This window comes from Marmota flaviventris, chromosome 18 (genome assembly GCF_047511675.1).
Source record: "Marmota flaviventris isolate mMarFla1 chromosome 18, mMarFla1.hap1, whole genome shotgun sequence".
NCBI classification, from domain to species: domain Eukaryota; kingdom Metazoa; phylum Chordata; class Mammalia; order Rodentia; family Sciuridae; genus Marmota; species Marmota flaviventris.
Window position 1 is genome coordinate 16,853,367 of NC_092515.1, and position 18,735 is coordinate 16,872,101.

General features: G+C 50.3%; 2 protein-coding genes across 2 annotated transcripts in view; both read right to left on the reverse strand.

The window, feature by feature from the left end:
- Positions 1-20: 20 nt before the first annotated feature.
- Positions 21-1,874, reverse strand: Ovol3 (ovo like zinc finger 3). Its single transcript, XM_027941347.2, has 4 exons — positions 1,781-1,874; positions 1,641-1,705; positions 688-889; positions 21-229 (listed from the first exon to the last, which is right to left on the reverse strand). The coding sequence occupies exons 1-4, from the start codon at positions 1,872-1,874 to the stop codon at positions 21-23; spliced, it is 570 nt and encodes a 189-aa protein (XP_027797148.2).
- Positions 1,875-9,577: 7,703 nt separating this feature from the next.
- Positions 9,578-18,735, reverse strand: part of Wdr62 (WD repeat domain 62) — a 46,642-nt gene continuing 37,484 nt past the window's right edge. Inside the window, exons 19-32 of the mRNA XM_027941371.2 lie at positions 18,428-18,556; positions 17,124-17,257; positions 16,933-16,985; positions 15,076-15,294; positions 13,612-13,739; positions 13,188-13,282; positions 12,718-12,828; positions 12,327-12,461; positions 11,928-12,042; positions 11,695-11,836; positions 11,555-11,615; positions 10,753-11,430; positions 10,041-10,198; positions 9,578-9,952 (exon numbers count right to left, since the gene is read on the reverse strand). Of these exons, the coding sequence (XP_027797172.2) occupies positions 9,647-9,952; positions 10,041-10,198; positions 10,753-11,430; positions 11,555-11,615; positions 11,695-11,836; positions 11,928-12,042; positions 12,327-12,461; positions 12,718-12,828; positions 13,188-13,282; positions 13,612-13,739; positions 15,076-15,294; positions 16,933-16,985; positions 17,124-17,257; positions 18,428-18,556 (2,464 nt within the window). The 3' untranslated portion in view covers positions 9,578-9,646. The remainder of the gene's footprint in view (positions 9,953-10,040; positions 10,199-10,752; positions 11,431-11,554; positions 11,616-11,694; positions 11,837-11,927; positions 12,043-12,326; positions 12,462-12,717; positions 12,829-13,187; positions 13,283-13,611; positions 13,740-15,075; positions 15,295-16,932; positions 16,986-17,123; positions 17,258-18,427; positions 18,557-18,735) is intronic.

An 18,735-nucleotide genomic window follows, 5' to 3' on the forward strand; every position in this document is an offset into this window, starting at 1 on the left:
GGTAGGATGCTGGTACAGTCTCAGGTGGCCCCATGCAGGGTGCGGTGCTGTGCATAGGCATCGGGCCGTGAACTGGTGAAGCCACAGTCCTCACACACGTGCAGCTTCTCCCTGCGCTCACGGTAAGCATAGCTGGCCGGCTGCCCGTGCACCTTGGCAAGGTGTGCTTCCAGGGAGCATCGCTGGGTAAATGCTTTACCACAAGCTCCACAACGGAATGGCCGGATTCCTGTGAAGAAGGGGTGCAGAGTCGGGCAGGGAAATGGCCTTCTGACTAAAGGTTTGCCACCTTCCTCTCCAAAATTGAGCATTTCCTGCCCCTATCCCAAACTCATCAAACTTCTATTTATGACCCATTTGCTACCCACCACCCAGTACAAACATGGGCCAAACCCCTGTGACCACTGTCCCTCACTAGAAAATTCCTTCCCCTGGGGAAGATGGTGGCAGATGTTCCTTTGCACCCTGCGATTTAGGACCTGAGTTCTGTAGCCAGCGTCCATCTTGTCTCCACTACCATGGCATCACCTTATACCCATTTGCTGGGGTCTGAGGTACATCAAGTCTCAGGCCTCCTGTTATCTGTGTCCCTGCCCTATGTACACAGACACTGGAAATTCCACATCCAGGGCACCATCACCATCCCAACTGGTCCAGAAGCCCCTCACAGTCCTTGCCACAACTCACCAGTGTGAGTCCTCATGTGGCGCTTGAGATCGAAGGCATCGTGAAAGCCTTTGCCACAGCAGCGGCACACATGGCGGCGAGCTGGACTGTGGCACTTGAGGTGTCGTGTCAGCATGCGCTGCAGTGGGAAGGCCTTGGGGCAGAGAGGGCAGCCAAGTGTCCCAGGGCTCCTGGGAGCAGAGGCCAGGGTTCCCTGCATGGGCTGCCAAGGGGATGCAGAAATTAGCCCCTCCATCTGGACCCTGCCCATACTTGGCATAAAAATACTTACAAAGAACTCAGAATGCAAGATGAGGAAGGCTGGAGTCTGATCAGTGCAAACACATGCCACCTTCTTTCCAGGGCCTTTCCTAACCAAACCCCATCATGCTTGCCTTGCTTGACATTTCTCCATAGCAAGTATCATCCTCCAACATACTAACACATATTTTTCTAGTTTTATTGTTTGTCCTCAGCACCAATCAGAAATAAAAATTGATTACAGTGTAGATTTTTGTCTTACTACTGTTAAGTGCTTAGCACCTGGCTCAGAATAAATAGTGAACTAACCTTGATCACATTTGCATTCTGGCTAGTGCTTTCCTTCTTCCCTTGCATGCACAGCTGAAATACCCCTTCTGAGAGGGCCCAGTAACCCTTATCCCCCATCCTGCTCTTATCACCTTGTTCCATGTTCTGGCATAAAAATTAATCACCATCCACTCTTTTGCTGGGATCCTTCTCTGCCCCACTGGACGTAGAGATATCTGGAGCACATCTGCGGCTGCCTACCCGAGGAATATGGGGCTTCATTGAGACCTAACTGAACTCTTTCTAGGACAGGAATGGCATTCCCAGCAGGGAAAACAGGTCTTGAGGCTGAAGGGCATGTGTAAACAGGCCCAGGAGTAAGGGGCTGTCAGCTTTTGGAAGGGGCAAAACACCTAGGGCCTGAGGGTCAGCTGCAGACTCACCACTGCCCAGGGGTCCCCAAGGCGGGAAGACTGATGTGCCGGTAGCCCGGCCAGGCTGCTGCAGTCTGAAGAGAGAAAGCCGGTGGTGATGCCTTGCCTCTTCCCCTGCCCCTCATCCCCAGGCTCATTGAGGGGCCCGCCTGGAATATAGGCATCTCCTCGGAGCTGGTCAGGCAGGTGGCCCCAGTTAGGTGGTTGTGGACGCCGACTCCTGACCAGGAAGACACGAGGCATCACCTCAGGAATGGAGAGGTGGTTGCTCACAAGCAGAGTTTCCTCCTCCACCTGCTGTCAGACCTCAGCCCAGGACCACTATCCCAGGTGGGAAGGGAGGGATGTGGGGGAGGAACCTCTTTTTTATGCAAATTTTGAGACAAGCCCAGGGAGCAGACTTTGCTGGCTCTAGTAATCTCGACCCTAGGCCTGTCATTCATCCCCCTTCTTTTAGATCAGGTTCCTGAGGGTACTCTGCACCCTCGGGGACAGACAAAACTCCCAGAGGATCAAGCAAGGGGAAAAGAGCCTAGGCATCTCTGGGGGATGGTGAGAGGAGAGAAACATGGCTCCAGGACTGGCAGGAAGAAGGAGTTGAGCATTGTTTGTCAGGCAAATCAGTCACCACCGGACATCCAACAGTGTGCTTGGTTATTCAAATCACAGCAGCTGTCTGAGGAAGCAGGGGAAGGGGTGGCTGTGATTGTCCTGCTCTGGAGGGTGTAGGGAAGTCAGCAGAGTCAATAGGTAAGGACAAAATAAAGGTCTAGGCTGTGCATCCTCAGGCAGGAAGGAGGCTTTACCTCTCTGATCTTCAGAGACCCAAAGCTGATATAGTCAGAAGCTCTATTCAGGTGTATCAGGCATTAAAACACCTTTTTTTTAAAAAAATAAAAATAAATCATTTCCTGTGACTTCCCTTTCCCGCTGTCTGGAAACTAAAGGGGGTCACCTGATACATCCAGGGGCTCCCTGTACCTTACCAGAAATTCAGGTTCTGTTCTACATCAGTTCTTCTCTAACTTCTGAACTGGGATTGAGGATTTTGAACACTCCTCATGAAATTATTTTCTCTCATTTATTTACCAACAATTTTCTAAGTTCTAACTAGAGACAGAACCTAGCTCAGCACTGAAAATGAACATATAAGTCCACAGAAGATAAAGCATTGACAGCTCAGGATGCTCAAGGCTGTGAAGGGGACCCAGATGTGGTGGCTCACACCTGTAATCCCAGCTACTCAGGAGGCCGAGGCAGGAGGATTGTTAAGTTCTAGGTCAGCCTGGGCAATTTAACCAGATTGTCTCAAATGAAAAAAGCTGGGGTGGAGCTCAGTATTATTATTATTATTTTATATATTTTAGCATTTCTAGCAGGTCCTGGGTTCAACAAATAAATAAAAATAAATGTAAAATAAGTAAATAAACTGAAGAGAGTGAACAGGCAGAACCATCCAAGCTGTGACAGAAAAATCCTGGAGGACTTTGGGGTTCCCAGAAGAGACTCCTGATCAAGTGTGGGGATTCAGGTATGGCTTCCTGGATGTGATCCCTGAAAGTAGATGTTTCTGGTGAAAGGGAAAGGGCATTCCAGGCAGAGGGAGCCTTCTACCAAGACTTGGCAGTGTGAGAAGGAATATCTGAAGGATATGGAGAATAAGTCCAAGAACATCTCTCCTATCTGCAGCTGTCTCCCCTATGGCTTTGTCTGGGGTAAAATTGAAGCTTTTGTCATTTAAAATCCCAGGCCTCAGCCAAAAGGAAGGGACACAAAAGGACTGAACAGGCATCTGACCCCTCATCCTATGGGTCAGCTGAACCCCAATACAATAAGCCCCAAGAAATTCCCTGTTCACACTCCCGTCCTACCCTAATGGATCAGCTGACCCTAATATTGTGAACCCCAGGAACTACCCTCCTGACCCACCCTAAATGAAGCCCATAAAACCCAGACCTGTGTTTTATCCCGCTGCCATTTTCTATCCCCAAAATGAGCCACATGGAATGTTTGACCCATTGACTCTGCTGCTGAATAAAGGGCTTCCCGCCTCCCGCCCTCTGTCATTCGTGCTAACAACATGCCCTGAGAGTCAGTCTTCCTGATTCATCACTGTGGGTCTGTGCATCAAGCTTTGCCATTTAATCTCCTGGACCTGGGCTTTCTCACTTTCAGTTTCTTCATCCTGAATATGGGACTAAGGAGTCTCCCTGATGTGATTTGTGTTGAAGATTCCCCGTAGATCACAGGTAGATCACATTCAGAGTGTTCAGCATGGGGTCTGGCAGAGGCTGATGTGTTAGTGGGGGTGGTTAAGAAACCTTGAGGGGTGAAGTGGCCAGGAAGGCTGTGGGTCTGTTGATGCTGGTTTTTTGTTTTTGGGGTACTGGGGATTGAACTCAAGGGCATTCGACCACTGAGCCACATCCCCAGCCCTTTTTTGTATTTTATTTAGAGATAAGGTCTCACTGAGTTGCTTACTGCCTCACCATTGCCGAGACTGGCTTTGAACTCGCGATCCTCCTGTCTCAGCCTCCTGAGCCGCTGGGATTACAGGCGTGCGCCCAGCCGGTTGATGCTGTTTTAAGTGGCACCTCCACATCACAGTTGCTGGATTTTATACAACCATGACTGGTGTGCCTTTTGCAGGTCTGACAGCTCAGTACATAGGAGCTGGAGTTTTCCTGGCCTTTCAGTTACTGGGGAGGCCAAGGGTAGATGTGCGACACTGGTGAGTTGCAACAAAGGGTGGCTAGCAGATGGGGAAGAGCTACTTTCTGTTTTCAGTACTGTGGATTGAACCTAGTGGTGCTTTACCACTGAGCTACATCCTTTGCTCCCTACTTTTTAAAAATTTGAGGAAGGGTCTCACTAAATTACCTAGGCTAGCCTAGAACTTGCAATCTTTTTGCCTAAGGCTCCTGAGTCAGTGGGATTGTGGCTGCTTTGTTTCTTCTCAGGTGCTCAGTTCTCTATGCCCACCACCAAGTCTCCTGGGGCAACTGGTTCCTGTGTTACTTCTGAAAATGGATTTGGGAAGAAAATGATTCCAGGCATCATTTTTCCCATGCCCTTCTCTAACCTGCTCAGCCCTGCTCCATGCCCTGGGGTACTGACCCTGTTGCCCCCTGTCCCACGCTCTCTGGCTTCCAGTAGGATTGAAGCAAGAATTAAAGACAGGCAGTTAGTGTAGCTGGGTGATCAGGTCAGATGGAGAAAATGAAGGCCAGTTTGGGAGAGACCCGCCCCCTGGGAGATAGGAATGTTAATGCCTCCAGAGCCCTTTGATTACCAAGATTACTTGCCTATATTGCCCCTTTGTTTTTTCAAGGGGGTATGGACATTAAACTCAGGGGTACTCAACCACTGAACCACATCCCTAACCCTATTTTGTGTTTTATTTAGAGACAGGGTCTCACTGAATTGCTTAGCGCTTTGCCTTTGCTGAGGCTGGCTTTGAACTTGCGATCCTCTGTCTCAGCCTCCCTCTAGCCACTGGGATTACAGGTGTGTGCCCCTGAGCCCAGCCAGAAGAAGGTTGTTAATGAAGCAACTCCTGAGCAGATAGGGAGCTGCTAATTAATGTCCCCTGGGCTGCTGCTCCCTTCCTACATGGCACTCCACCTTGGCCCTTCCAGCCAACCTGCATCTCCCAGGATGCAGGATCCGGGAAAGGAACAAGATAGGGGAGAAGAGCACAGGAGAACAAATAAAACTTAAGATATATAAAAGGGACAGCACTTCCTTCTCCCTTGGATTCCAACTCTGGGTCCCCTTCTTCCTACCGGGAGAAGTCTGTGTTACAATTCTTTGAATAAAATTTCTTGCTTTCTACACTTGCTTCAGCGCTTCTCTGATGTTAAACGTCAACATTTGGGGAAGCAGATGGTAAGGGCAGTATCAGGATTTAGACAAAGGGTGTCCCCCAGGAGATGGGGAGGAGAGTAAGATGAGGAGGTTGATTTCCCCAGCTCCCTCCATGCAGTTGCTAGGGCCACAGCTCCCCTCTGGGGAGCCCTCGCCCCAAAATTTGCTCTTCTGGGTTCTCCTTCCCTCCTTTTGTTTCTCCTGCCTACAGGTGATACAAACTCCCCTCTGGCACCAGTACTGGATGCTGTATCAGCTTTGGCAGTTTCCCTGGTCCCTGCCCACATCTTTGCAAATGACTCCTTTGTTTAACTCTTTGGAATATCCCCCAAGAGTGTGAGCATCTTCCTGCTGGGGCCCTGTTGGTTCACAAACCTCCTGCCTTTGAACACTCCACCACCAGCAGGGGTTTCTTTCTTTTTTAAAAAAATTTTTTAGTTGTAGATGGACACAATATCTTTGTTTTATTTATTTTTTTTAATGTGGTGTTAAGGATCGAATCCAGTGCCTCATGCATGTGAGGCAAGTGCTCAACCACTGAGCTACAATCCCACCCACCGGCAGGAGTTTCTTCTTCTTCTTCTTCTTCATATATGTATTTAGTTGTAGGTGGACACAATACCTTTATTTTGTTTATTTGTTTTTATGTGGTGCTGAGGAACGAACCTAGTGCCTCACACGTGTGAGGCAAGCGGTCCATCACTGAGCCACAATTCCAGCCCCCCCCATCAGGGGTTTCTTAACCCTATGGTTTGTCCAAAGAGCAACTCTGATTTGTCTAGGGATTAAAAACTTGGCATTTGGGCTGGGCATGGTAGTGCATGCTTGTAATCCTAGCTACTTAGGAGGCTGAGACAGGAGGATCATAAGTTGGAGGCCAGCCTAGGCAACTTAGCAAGACCCTGTCTCAAAATAAAACTTAAAAATTTTTTTAATTTGTTATTTTTAGTTATACATGACAGTAGAATGTATTGTGACATATCATACATACCATGGAGTCTAACTTCCCATTTTTGTGGTTATACGTGATGAGTCGTGTATTCACATATGAACATGGGAAAGTTATGTCTGATTCATTCTACTTTCTTTTCCATTTCCATCCCCCTCCCTCCATCCACTTCCCACTGTCTAATCTGGTGAACCTCCCCAAGACCCCGTGTCTGTTCTGAGTCAGCATTCATATATCGAGAGAACATTTGGCCTTTGGTTTTTTGGGACTGGTTTACTTCACTTAGCATGATAGTCTCCAGTTCCATAGATTTACTAGCAAATGCCATAATTTCATTCTTCTTTATGGCCAAATAACATTTAATTTTGTGTATATACCACTCAAAAAAATAGTTTTTAAAAAAGGGTGGTATTAGCACAAAAAGACTGGGCCAGATGCAAACTTCACAGATCAGCCAAATGCTTTTGTTCAGGAATGGGGAGTCATGGTTCTGATGGACTCACTCTCCCGGTGGAAAATGAGCCACTGAACAAAGAAGGGCCTGGGCTTATGTAAGTTATGGGTGATTTAGTGAGTGTGTCAGTTGGGCATTCAGGAATTTGGGTTTTTGTGTTGGGAGTCAGTGGTTAGCACCTGGAGAGGATTTATCTTGGAAGAGATTAGTGTTTCCTAAAGACTATCATTCTAGGTTTGATGAAAACTTTCTCCCCACCAGTGGCCAGCATCTGAAAAGGATTTATCTTGAAAGAGATGAAAGCTGTCAGTGTATGGCTTTCTATTTCATTCATTCCCTTTCCCAGGCCACACTATCTTGGGGTTTTTCATTTTCCATATCCAATAGGTGGCGATGTAGCTCATTGGTAGAGTGAACCTGTGTTCAATATTCAGTACCTCCTACCCCCAAAAAAGCTTTGCATTTGAAAGAGGGGATCTGGATCCTCTCTAACTACCAGTCCACCCTCCTTTCTTGCTAAGAACCCAATTCTGTGTCAGCAACAAAATGCCCAGAAGAGGAGGGATGGCCCAAGCAAAAGCAAATTGAAGAAATCTCCATTCCTGTTGCCTGTGATGAAGGGGAGGACTCTGAGAAGGATTTGCATTTCTTTCCTGCCACCTTGGGTCTGCTCTGCTTCATGCCTTTGCTTCTGATTGAATGAGGATGTACTGCTGGGTGCCACAGCAGCCATGTTGCAAGTGTGAGGCCCTGAGCTGGAAGGTGAAACTGACTCAGGCTGACAGAGGAGAGGAAGAGGCCAGGCTCACGATGACGTAATCAAGAGTAACTAATGTCCCTAAGCTTGGGTCCCCATAAGCCAAGTGTTTGCTATGATACAGTTTATTATGATGCAGAGTGAAAAGAGGGGTAATTGTGTGAAGAACTGGATACCATACCAAAACTTGCCTCAGGAATCTCGGGCAACAGTGGCCAAAAAAGGAAGGAGGGTCACAGTCCTATGAGGGTGGTCTGTGTTGGTCTTTCCTAGATTATCATCCTAGGTTTGATGAAACACTTTCTCCCCTGGAGGGCCTGGACTGAGCCCTGGGGCAGAGGTCAAATCTGTTAGAAGTTCTGGGCCACCTCCCTGAGGCAGAGGGGAGGGAGGTTTGACAATACTGGACATCTCCCCAAATACCAACAGGGACTTTAGCAAAAAGCAGTTGTTTCTTAAATGTTATAAAGCGATGATGCCCCATTGCTCCTCTCTATTCATCTCCTCCTCTCTCCCTGGCTTACTCCCTTCCAGCCACCAGAGCTTGGCTGCTGTTCCTTACACATTCTGGGTCTGATCCTCCCACAGGGTGTTTCTGTCTACCTTAGTATGTTCTTAAAATGTCCTCTATCAAGCCTCAGCTCAAATGTCACCTAGGAAAGTCCTTCCCTGGCCCTTCAATCAGCACAGTGAACCTCTTGGCCTACCTAGTTTCATGGCTATTGTTCTAATTTCAGTGTCTGTGCCACTTTCTGGAGGGTGAGTGCCACCAGGCGGATGCTTTGCCTGACCTGTTCCTCACTCTTCCCTGAGGAGTTGAACAGTGACAGGCACCTGGAGGGACTGGCAGGTGTTCCTGAACAACAGCACGATTGGTCCTGAGGTGTGGCACGTTATGGCAGCAGAGGGCTGTGTCCCCATGTTAAGAGGTCCAGCTCTGCCACCAGGCAAACTTAGGTTCCTGTCTCAGCTCAGGGGCCTGGGTGACGAACTGAATCCCTCTGATGCGTTGCTGGTGGGCCATGAGAACCAACAGACGGGAAGAACTCACAGTAGGCCACGAGGTAGGACTGCCGCGGCCCGTCCGGTTTCCTTTACATAGAAGTTTGGGGCTTGGGGGCATCTGTGGTCATGAGTGGCCTTCTTGGCAGATACACCATGTGGCCAGATGCCAGATGCTTGCTGGCAGCTCACGGGTTGAAGTTGGACCCAGTTTTGCTGGAGAAGGAATTACTGGTCCCAGCTGCTGGGTAGCCTGGGCCTGCTGCCAGAGTGTCCAGTGGGCCAGTCTATTTGTCTCTCCTACTTTCACTATTGCAGATGGAACAATAGCAGCCTGGACCTTAAAGGACCAGTGGTGTGGCAATACATGTACTAGTGGGCAAGGCTGATCGTGGTGATCCGCTCAGAAGTTCTGTGGGTTTGCAGGCTCTCAGCAGTGGGCAGGGATGGGGGGCCAGCCCCTCTCTGGAGTACAGCTGGGCCCCAATGGGGAAGGACCACAAGTGAACGATCCCTCTGTAGGAGCTCAATGGTCTGGGTACAGGAGATGTGGGAGGCCAGGCCCTGAGGCTGTCAGAAGCCGTCCAAGGGTTGCATGTGGGTCACCACGCATGGAAGCCTTGTGGATAGAGACATCTGGTGTCTGGGAATGACCAGTGGACATTTCCTCTGGTCAACTGCCCAGAGACAACGTGAATTTATTTCCTGCTCTGCCATGGCCCACACAGCACCTGCCAAGACTCCCTTGAAACCTTATCCCTGCCTTTGATGTACCCGCTTAAATCAACCACCGGAGCCATCTCAGAACAGGACGGATGTGAGTTCCCGGCAGGTCTATCTGAGGATGGCCCTCTTCCCCTCTCCCTGCATTCACCTGACAGTGGCTGTGTGGATGGGCCAAGACACACACCAGGAACTATTGCTCCAAGCTGTCAGTTTATTTCCTTAAAATAGCAATTTCTTCAGAACAGGGCGGGTTGCTAGCCTCAGTCCCCCCGTGCCTTCCTGCGCACGGCCTGCACCAGCAGCTCTGAGTAGTGTTCCAGCAGGGCTTGCAAGTCTGGACTGGCCAGGGGGCATAGCATAGGTGGGAATGGGGGACCTGGGCTGGCCAGGGGGCATAGTGTGGGTGGGGACGGGGGATCTGGGCTGGGTAGGGTTGGGGCTGGGGTCCCATCAGTCCCAACTAGCCAGTCGCTGGCTTCCAGCTGGCTGTGGATCCAAAGGAAGGTGGAGGCCAGCTCAGCCTGTGCTTGCTGCCGTTCAGTGTCCACCTGGTTGCTGGAGACCAACTGTAAGGGATGTCAAATATGTCAGGGGCCAGCCAGGCCAGACAGTCCCAAGGAGCTTCCTCAGCCCTTTCCCTCAATCATGGCTTACCATGTGGTAAAGGTCCAGGGCTTCTTGGAAGGCAGCCTGCAGTCTGTGCACGATGCTCCCCACATTGCTCAGCTCAGGGGGAGCTGAAGGAAGGACCTCAGCTGGCAGCCCGTGTTCCCTCCAGTGTCCAGGGCTGTTCCGGATCAGACTGGGTGCATCTGAGGGTGGACAGGAGGGAATGAGCAAGACACTTTGGCTTTCTACCTGCTCTGGGAAGAATCCAGATGGTTGGGCTGATTTCAAATGTTGTCCCGTCTAGAACACTTCCCTCAGTCCCCAACGTTCCCTTCCCTTCTCTCTGCAGGTCTTTGCTAAATGTAACCTCCTCCCTGTGGCCTTTTCTCATCCTCCTGTTTAAAGTGGCCACTGGTGCTCGCCTTCTCACTGCCCAACCCCTTCTCTTAGTTCTCTTTAGCACACAGCACTCTGATAAATTTGACAATTTCCTTATAGATTTTGTCTGGCTATCTCCCCCAAGAAAGATGTCAATTTTCTGTTACTTTGTTTGCCACCATGTCCCATGTCCCCAGGACCTAGAACAAGGTTCAACACATATATTGATGTGCTCATTAAACATTTATGCAAATAAATGAACAAATGAAAGATTTGCAGAGTCCCTTTGGTTAGGTCAAGTGCCCAGATTAGAAGCTGAGCCAACTAGCACAGGGGATGATCTTAGGGGTCTGTCGCTTGTCCTCAGGGTAACACTCACCAGGGGTGGGCTCCAGGAGGGATGTTGTGCCACCAATGGCCCCAGGCCTGGTGTCTGCAAGCTGGGGGCTGTTGGGGTGGGCAGGAGGGGTAAGGGGCTCAGGGGCTGGGAGCTTTGGAAGAAAGACAGAGTTGTGGAGCCCCATGGTGCTCACATCAACAGGGCTGGGGGCTAGGAAGCTGCCTGTTATACCTGCTACACCAGGTTGGGTGCCTGTGAACTCCTGGGACCAGACACACGTGGTAGATGGCTCCAGCGGGGGTGGAGGCAGGAGGAGCCTATCATAGACACTTGACAGGGTCAGTCTCAAGCTGGCTCGGGCCTCATGGTTGCCCCAGGAGGGCAGGACAGGTTCTTGGCCTTCATTGTCAGGACTGGGTATCACTCTGGTGGTCATGGCCTTGAGCTCCTGGCCCAAGGAGGCCAGTTCCCCCATGGATGAGGGCCTGTGGAGGGGCCTGGTCAGCTCAGCCATGACTGGGCTCTCACTGTCCCCAAGGGAGATGCTGCGTGATATTCTGGCATGGGAGCTAGCAGTGGTCTTCATGTATGAACAGGGTGAAGGGAAGACACCCTGAGCCAGGCCTGGGGCAGGTATCGATGTGGGTGTCGGCTTCCTGTCTGTGGTTGGCACTGAGGAGGCAGGGACACAGGGCACCAGGCCTGGGAGGCAGGGGCCTGGAAAGGAAGCAGATGGCTCACTCTCAACACACCAGTCACAGAGGGTACAGGGTCTGAATGGATACTTCCCACAGTTAAGCTGGGCACCCAGGGCTGTTTGTCTAGAATTGGGAACACTTACTCAGTGGGCACCAGGCCTCCAGGGTCTCGAGGGATTCCTCAGCCTTCCCCCCAGAGAGGACCTGCAAGCACAGCTGAGGTGAGGACAAGGCCTCCTAGTTCTCAGCCCTGTGCCCTGAGGGAGGTGACGCCAATACTCACGTTGATCTTGTCTGGGGAGGCGTAGCCAGTACCTGCTCTCAGGAGCTCTGTTTTGGGCTGGCTTCCCCCTCGGCCTGTGGACTTGACCTCTGGAGACTTCAAAAGGTGCAGGGGCAGTTGGGAAGGGAAGGCATGGGTGCACCTGAGGAAGCCAGATGGGAGAGAGACCCTCACACAGCCTGCTCTGTGGTGCCTGTAGGGGCGGGGGAATGGAGGGAGTTACTAGCTTCTACCTGGATTTCTTTTGGAGGCGTGAGAGAAACTGGGCTGAGATGCTCAGGCGAGGATTGAAGAAGTAGTCCTCAGAGTCAGAGACCTTTGTGTCTCCCAGGGACCCATGGAAAAGCTCTAAGAGAAGATGATGACAGGGCCCTCAGATTCCTCTTGGCCAATCAGTCCTGGATGCAGGCAGACCCACAGGCCAGCCAGTAGATTCCCAGAAGCCCCATCAGCAGACACAACACTTGCACTTTAGAAGCCAGCAGAGCAGGGAGAGGAACTGTGCAGCTCAGTCCTTAAAAGGTCATCTGCTCTCCTGCTCTGCCAGGAAAAGACCTATCCCAGGGACACCCACACTGTGCTCAGCACTAGACAGACAGCCCAGGCAGGTCTGGTGCTGGGTCGGGCCCTACCTTCAGGGTGGACATCAGTAAGCGTCTCAAAGTGGTGGCGGAGATACTTCTCCTGCTCGGGGGTCTGAGGCAGAGAGCTGTTGGCCAAGCCTGGTCCTCCAGGTCGGGACGACTCTTCTGCTGTACCTGGGCATTCTGGAAAGAGGTGCCAGGAAGGAGGGATAGGGAAGAGAAAAGCTGTCAATACCATGAGTCATGGCAGGTGTCACCTGACAATGGAGAAAGCTGGACTAACCTGTCACACACCCTATTGCCATTGGGCTGATAGAAAAGGATCTCATCTTCCAGGCAAGGAAACTGAGGTTCAGGCCTAACATGGGGCCAGGGGGTTTTATGTATTGTGACTATCTCTTAGACCCATGCACGGCCCTTACCCAGGTGTCTGGCTCACCTGGCATGTGGGGCTTCATCATAGCACACTGAGGGTCAGGGTCAGGTTGTGGAGGAGTGGAATCAATGGTGGCAAAACTACACTCCAAGTCGACTTCCGACTCCCCTGAGTCTGCAGGAACAAAGCACAGGTCAAAAGTCCACTGCTGGGGCCCTTCCTGGGTGAGCCAGCCAGGACATGTGGCTCAGCTGCTCTTGGGCTTTGGTTTCCCCATCTGAAGAAAGGAGGCAATGATAGCCCACCTCCCATTTTTATGAATCAGCAAGTTACAATCAAGGAGGTGGCAGAGTTGGGCTCCCAGCTAGGGGGCTGCTGGGTTCCAGAATGTTCAGGTAATAGCAGGGACTATGTCTGCCTTCTGTGACAGACAGTGAGCTCCAAGAGGATTGGGTCAAGGTCACCATCAGTGCCCAGAAAGGGGCCTAGCTGAATGAACACTTTCATAGGGCCTTTGTCTGCCCTTCACTCACCCTCAGGTTGGCTCTGATCCTTGGAGCTGATGGAAGAGACTCTGAGATAGGAGTCTCCTTGCTGGTCTCCAGGCCCTGACTCCACCTCCTTCTCACTGAAATGCCAACAGGGGGGGATTGTAACAACTGGCCCCCACCCTGAGCTCCTAGGCACCTGCGCCCTGCTCCTCCTGGGAGCACTTCTGCAGCCTCTCTTGCTTCCTTTGAGTGCTCCCTTCCACATTTCAGCTGGGGCCAAGGAAACTGAGGCTGTAGCTGAGGCGACAGGCCTGGGCACCTGACCCACCTGGGACTCATCCCTCTGCCTCACCCATCCTTATTCCCACAGGCCCACTGGGAGAGCAGAGAGTTCTTCCAGAATGTGCCTATCAAAAGGGGGTTTCCTCTCTCCGACTAAGGCTGCCCTTGGTGCAAGGGGACCCACCTGTCTGTCCCTGTGATTGTCATTCCTGCCTCCAGGGAGTAGATGATGAGCTCTCTGGCCTCAGGTGACTCCCTCTGTAGGGGCAGGAAGGAGGAATGCCCACAGCCATCTTCCTGGGGACTCTCTGACTAGGGAGGGAAAAGCATAGCTCTTCTGAGGCAGCAGTGGCACCCAGGCTCTCAGATGCTAGCTGGTAAGTGACAGAGCAGGAATAATGGCGGCAGCCCACTGCTGGACACTGAGCTAGAGCCTCTGCCAAGTGCTCTGCTACCCCCGCCATGAGTTCCTTCTGTGCACCCTCTGCACTACTGGTCCCTTTACAGGTGGGGAATAGGCATGTCTTCAAAGGGATAAGAGGCCCAAGCCTTCAAGAGTCCATTTATACGATGCTTAAGAATAGGCACACCACTGGGTGCAGTGGCGCATGGCTATAATCCCAGTTACTCAGGAGGCTGAGGCAGGAAAATCACAAGTTTGAGACCAGCCACAGCAATTTAGTGAGGCCCTAAGCAACTTAGCGAGACTCTGTCTCACAACAAAAATAAAAAGGGCTGCGGATGTGGCTCAGTGATAAAGAACCCTTGGTTTCAATTCTAAGTACCCCCCCCCAAAAAAAAAGAAGAAAAAAAAGCCATCAAGCTGTATACCTATATCTATGCACGTTACTGTATATATAACATGTATTAAAAGAAAATTTATAATATTATGCATTAGAATAAGAAAGAATGTTCTTTTATAAAATAATAGGGTAAGAGCTAAAGTTGCTTGGTTACCTCTCTCTAGGGGCCCAGGCCTTGTCCTTAGCACTGCATTTCTACAAAAGTCCTCAGAGGCAGAGGAGATTGCTTTATTTATTTATTTGGGTATTAATTTATTCAGAGATGGTTTTGAGCATTTTTTTTTTTTTAAATGGAGGCTTAGAGAGGTAAGCCTCTTACTTCAAGTCACATGGACACAGGGCTTAAACCAGAGCTCTGTCTATTTGAATGGCTCCCACTTAGGAATAGGCCTGTACCAGGGCCCAATTTCTTTCCTTCTTTCTTTCTTTTTTTTTTTTGGGGGGGGGGGGACCAGGGATTGAACTCAGGGACACTCAGCCACTGAGCCACATTCCCAACCTATTTTGTATTTTATTTAGAGACAAGGTCTCACTGAGTTGCTTGGTGCTTCCCTATCGCTGAGGCTGACTTTGAACTTGCAATCCTCTTGCCTCTGCCTCCCGAGCTGCTAGGATTACAGGTGTGCTCCACTGCGCCCGGCTTCATGGTCCCATGTCTTAACTCCAAGTGACCCACTTCCCAAAGAATCCCAAGGTTCACCCTCCTGCCCCCTACTATCTCCCATAATCTTCTCTACACCCCTGGAATCAGATACTCAGCACTACTTTCAAAATGAAAGCATGGAAGCCCCAAGTCCTGGGTGGGAAGGCATGGGGCAGGGGCTGTAGGCTGGGCTAGGATGTACCTCGCTTAGCAGGCCTGCCAGGCTCTGTGGCTCCACTGTGTCTAGAATGGAGTCCTCTAGACTTTCAGGCTTCATGGGGGTAAAGTAGCAATCCAGGTCCCGGGCATCCAGAATGGTCTTGAGGGGCTCCTGGTCAGCCCGCTCTGCCCAGCGGCCATGTGGCTGGTAGCTGCGCTTGGTGTGGAAGGCTGAGCCATCTGCCACATCATCATCTCCTAGCTTGAGGGACAGTGGATAGTCAAGCAGCCAGCCAAGTGCTCACCAACTGCAGTGAGAGCCATGGACACTGCATGGACCTCACCCAGTCTCTTGGCTTTAAATACTTTTCAGAAACAACTTCCAGAAACATATCTCCAGCCTTTCTCTTAAGGCAGCTGCTCTACATCTCTGCGTGGATGTATAGTAGACATTCCTGAGTTAACCTGTTGAAAACTCCACTCCTGATCTCCCCAAACCTGTTCCTCCTAAAACCTTCCCTGCCTTTGTTATTCTTTCCAGTTGTTCAGGCCCTAAATCTTGGCCTCATCCTTTCTTCCTCTCCCTCAGTCTGTCCCTTATGCTCCACATTGTGTGTCATCTGCAGATTCTGGTAGCTCTTCCATCCATACATCCAAAATATGGCTACCTCTCCTTACTCCCACCCTAGTTCTACTTAACACTGCTTCCTGACAAAACCACTATTGGAGACAGTGGAGGGTGCTGTTTGAGAACACAGGGTGTGAAGCTGGCCTGCACAGGGCCAACCTCACATCTCCTAATGCCTAGCAGTGTGACACCTGGCTAATTACTTATACCTTTCTGGGCTTCATTTTCTCTCTCATGGAGCTTATCATATAAGCTTATCTTATTCTTATAAGCCCCTACCTCAGTGAGGATCCAATGAGAAAATATATATAAAAGGCTTAAAACAGGGCTGGGGCTGGGGCTCAGTGGTAGAGCACTTGCCTAGCACATGTGAGGCACTGGGTCTGATCCTCAGCACCACATTAGAAAAAAAAAAAAAAAAGGTATTGTGTCCACATACAACTAAAAAAGTACTTAAAAAAAAAAAGAGGCTTAAAACAGAGAAAGCATGCTATGAATATTTGTTGAATGTCATTCTAACTGTAATATGTGTTCACAAGAAGCTGGCTGGGGGCTGAGTGAGCATGGCTAGGTGCCCTGACCTGGTCTGCAGAAAAGGATGCTCTCTGAGGAGCTGGCATTTATGCCTAGACCTGAGGTATGACATGTTCCTGAAATACTCCCCAACCTAGATGTTAGGATTCTGCTGTTGGCTTCTAACCTACAAGCCCCCAGCCAAGTCAACATTCATTCCATCTTGTTGTTGTTGTTCATTCCATCTTTTTTTAGTATTAGGTATTGAATCCACATGCACTCGACCCACAGAGCCACATCCCCAGCCCTATTTTGTATTTCATGTAGAGACAGGGTCTCACTGAGTTGCTTAGCACCTTGCTGTTACTGAGGCTGGCTTTGAACTCACGATCCTCCTGCCTCAGCCTCCGGAGCTGCTGGGATTATAGGCATGTGCCACCATGACTGACCTTATTTTCCTTCTTAATATCTTTTTCTCCATAGCACTTATTAGCTCTCAACATACTACATAATTTACTTATTTAATGTGGTTACCGTCCCTCTCCCACACTAGCAAGTGAGACTGAGAAGGGTGAGCTTTTTATGTGTCTCGATCACTGCTTATCTCCAACAGCCAGTACAATGCCAGAGCTGAAACTGGAAGGACAATGAGGTTCTCCAAGCAAAGGAAAGACCTGGGAAGGGTTTCTAGAAGGAAGAGGAAGATGGGGAGGCCCCTCCTTGAAGCCCCTAGGCATTCGACTCTCCCAGAAGACTCACCAGCCGCTTGGCCCAGAGTGGCAGCTTGCCATTGGTTAGTAGGCACTGAGGATCTGGAAGGACATATGGAATCCATGAAAAGAGAACAAACAGCTCAAGTGACAAGTATGGTAGTGGGCCAGACCCCCCAGCAATGATTCCCTATGCTGACAATTCAAAATAGGCCCCTGCAGACAGGCCCTTTCCCCAACCTGGATCCAAGCTCTCTTTGGACGGTGTTTTCAGCAGCTCCTCTGGTTCACACTCCTCTTCCATCTCATCTTCTGTTTGCTCTCCAGGGCTTAAGGACAGAATCTCACTGGGCATGGATGCATATGTCTCCTGCCTAAAGCCAGGAAGAAGGATGAAAGGAGAGAAATATAAGCAAATGAGGTGAAGTGGGAGGACTTGCCTAGACCCGGGCCCTGTACTAAGCTCCACAGGGACATAGTTTTGGCTTCCAGCCAAGATGGTGCCAAGAGGTGTTGAACTTGACACATCCTCTCCACTAGAAACATACAATAAATGAGATATGACAAAGGTTGGGTTTGATGACAAGACTCTTAAGAACACAGCAATGGGACACACAAAGCAGACAATGAGGCCACAGTCTTTGCCACTGGGTTCCCTTCAGGTGGAAGCAATGAAGCTTTGCCAATTCTGAGCATGGGAGGCTCAATCATGCTGGACAAGGTGGGCCCCGGAGCTCCACGGTGGGATGTGAGCCTCAAAACCAAGAGCCAAAGGAAGCTGCCCACTCCCTTGATGCCTAAGTCTGTGACACTCCAGTGCCACCTCAGGACCTGTGGCCCATGTCAAAGCTTGGTCCCCATGGGGCCTTGGGAGTCCACGTGGAGGTAATGGCAAATCATCCAGGAGGAGAAGCACAGATAGAGATAGATCCAGAGGTACCAGAGAGGAAAACCAAAAAATCTTCCTGCTTAAAATAATTATCCCACCATTGGGCTGCAGATGTCTCAGGGACAGAGTGACTGCCTCACTTACACATTGCCCTGGGTTTGATCCCCAGTGCCCCACACAAAAAAGAAAAAACAAAAAACGAATCAAAAAACCCTCCCACCCCAAACAAAAAACTAGAGCCTGAGTTTGCTCTAAATAAAGTTGGTTTGTAGCATAAGGATTTCAAAGAAATATGTTTGAGGGACTCAAAGAAGAAAGTGAAGAAGTGAAGAAATGTAAGTAAGAGGACACTCAGCTCCGCTGTACTCTCCCCTGATTACCCGCTCCCAATCACTGCGGGGTCAGGGACCCTCTGGTTTCCCCAGACCCTTGGGGCTCCTCCATCACAGTATCACAATGCTCAGAGGATTGCCAAGCACATTGATTCTGTGCTTCAAAACTCTTCTCATATGTGTTTAGAACTTTGTTTTCAACGTTTGTCTCCTTGATCAGGCTGTGAATGTGCTAGGGCAGGGCCTAGGGCTGTTTGGGCCCTGGTCATGTCCCCACATCGCTCCTCCAGGGATCCCTGGGGACTGGATGAGGCTGCCAGGACCTGGGGTGGCTGCCCCACTTCCTGTCCTTGGGTTGCTGTTGCCGCTGCTGCTCCTGGTGGTTGATCTCCAGTAAGTGCTGCTTCATGCAGGTAGTAATCTCCGGGCCCAGGTGCCAGATGAATACACAGCTGCACAAGCAAAGGAGAGATGTGGAAGAAAGACTAGATGAACATGGGAGCCACTGCCACATCTGATTCCAAAGCCACCCAGGTCACCAGAGTTAAGACCCCATTCCCCAAAGGCTCTGGATTGTTGGATCTACACTCTGGTCTGGGTCTAGGACATCCCAGCAAATCAGTGCCTTCTC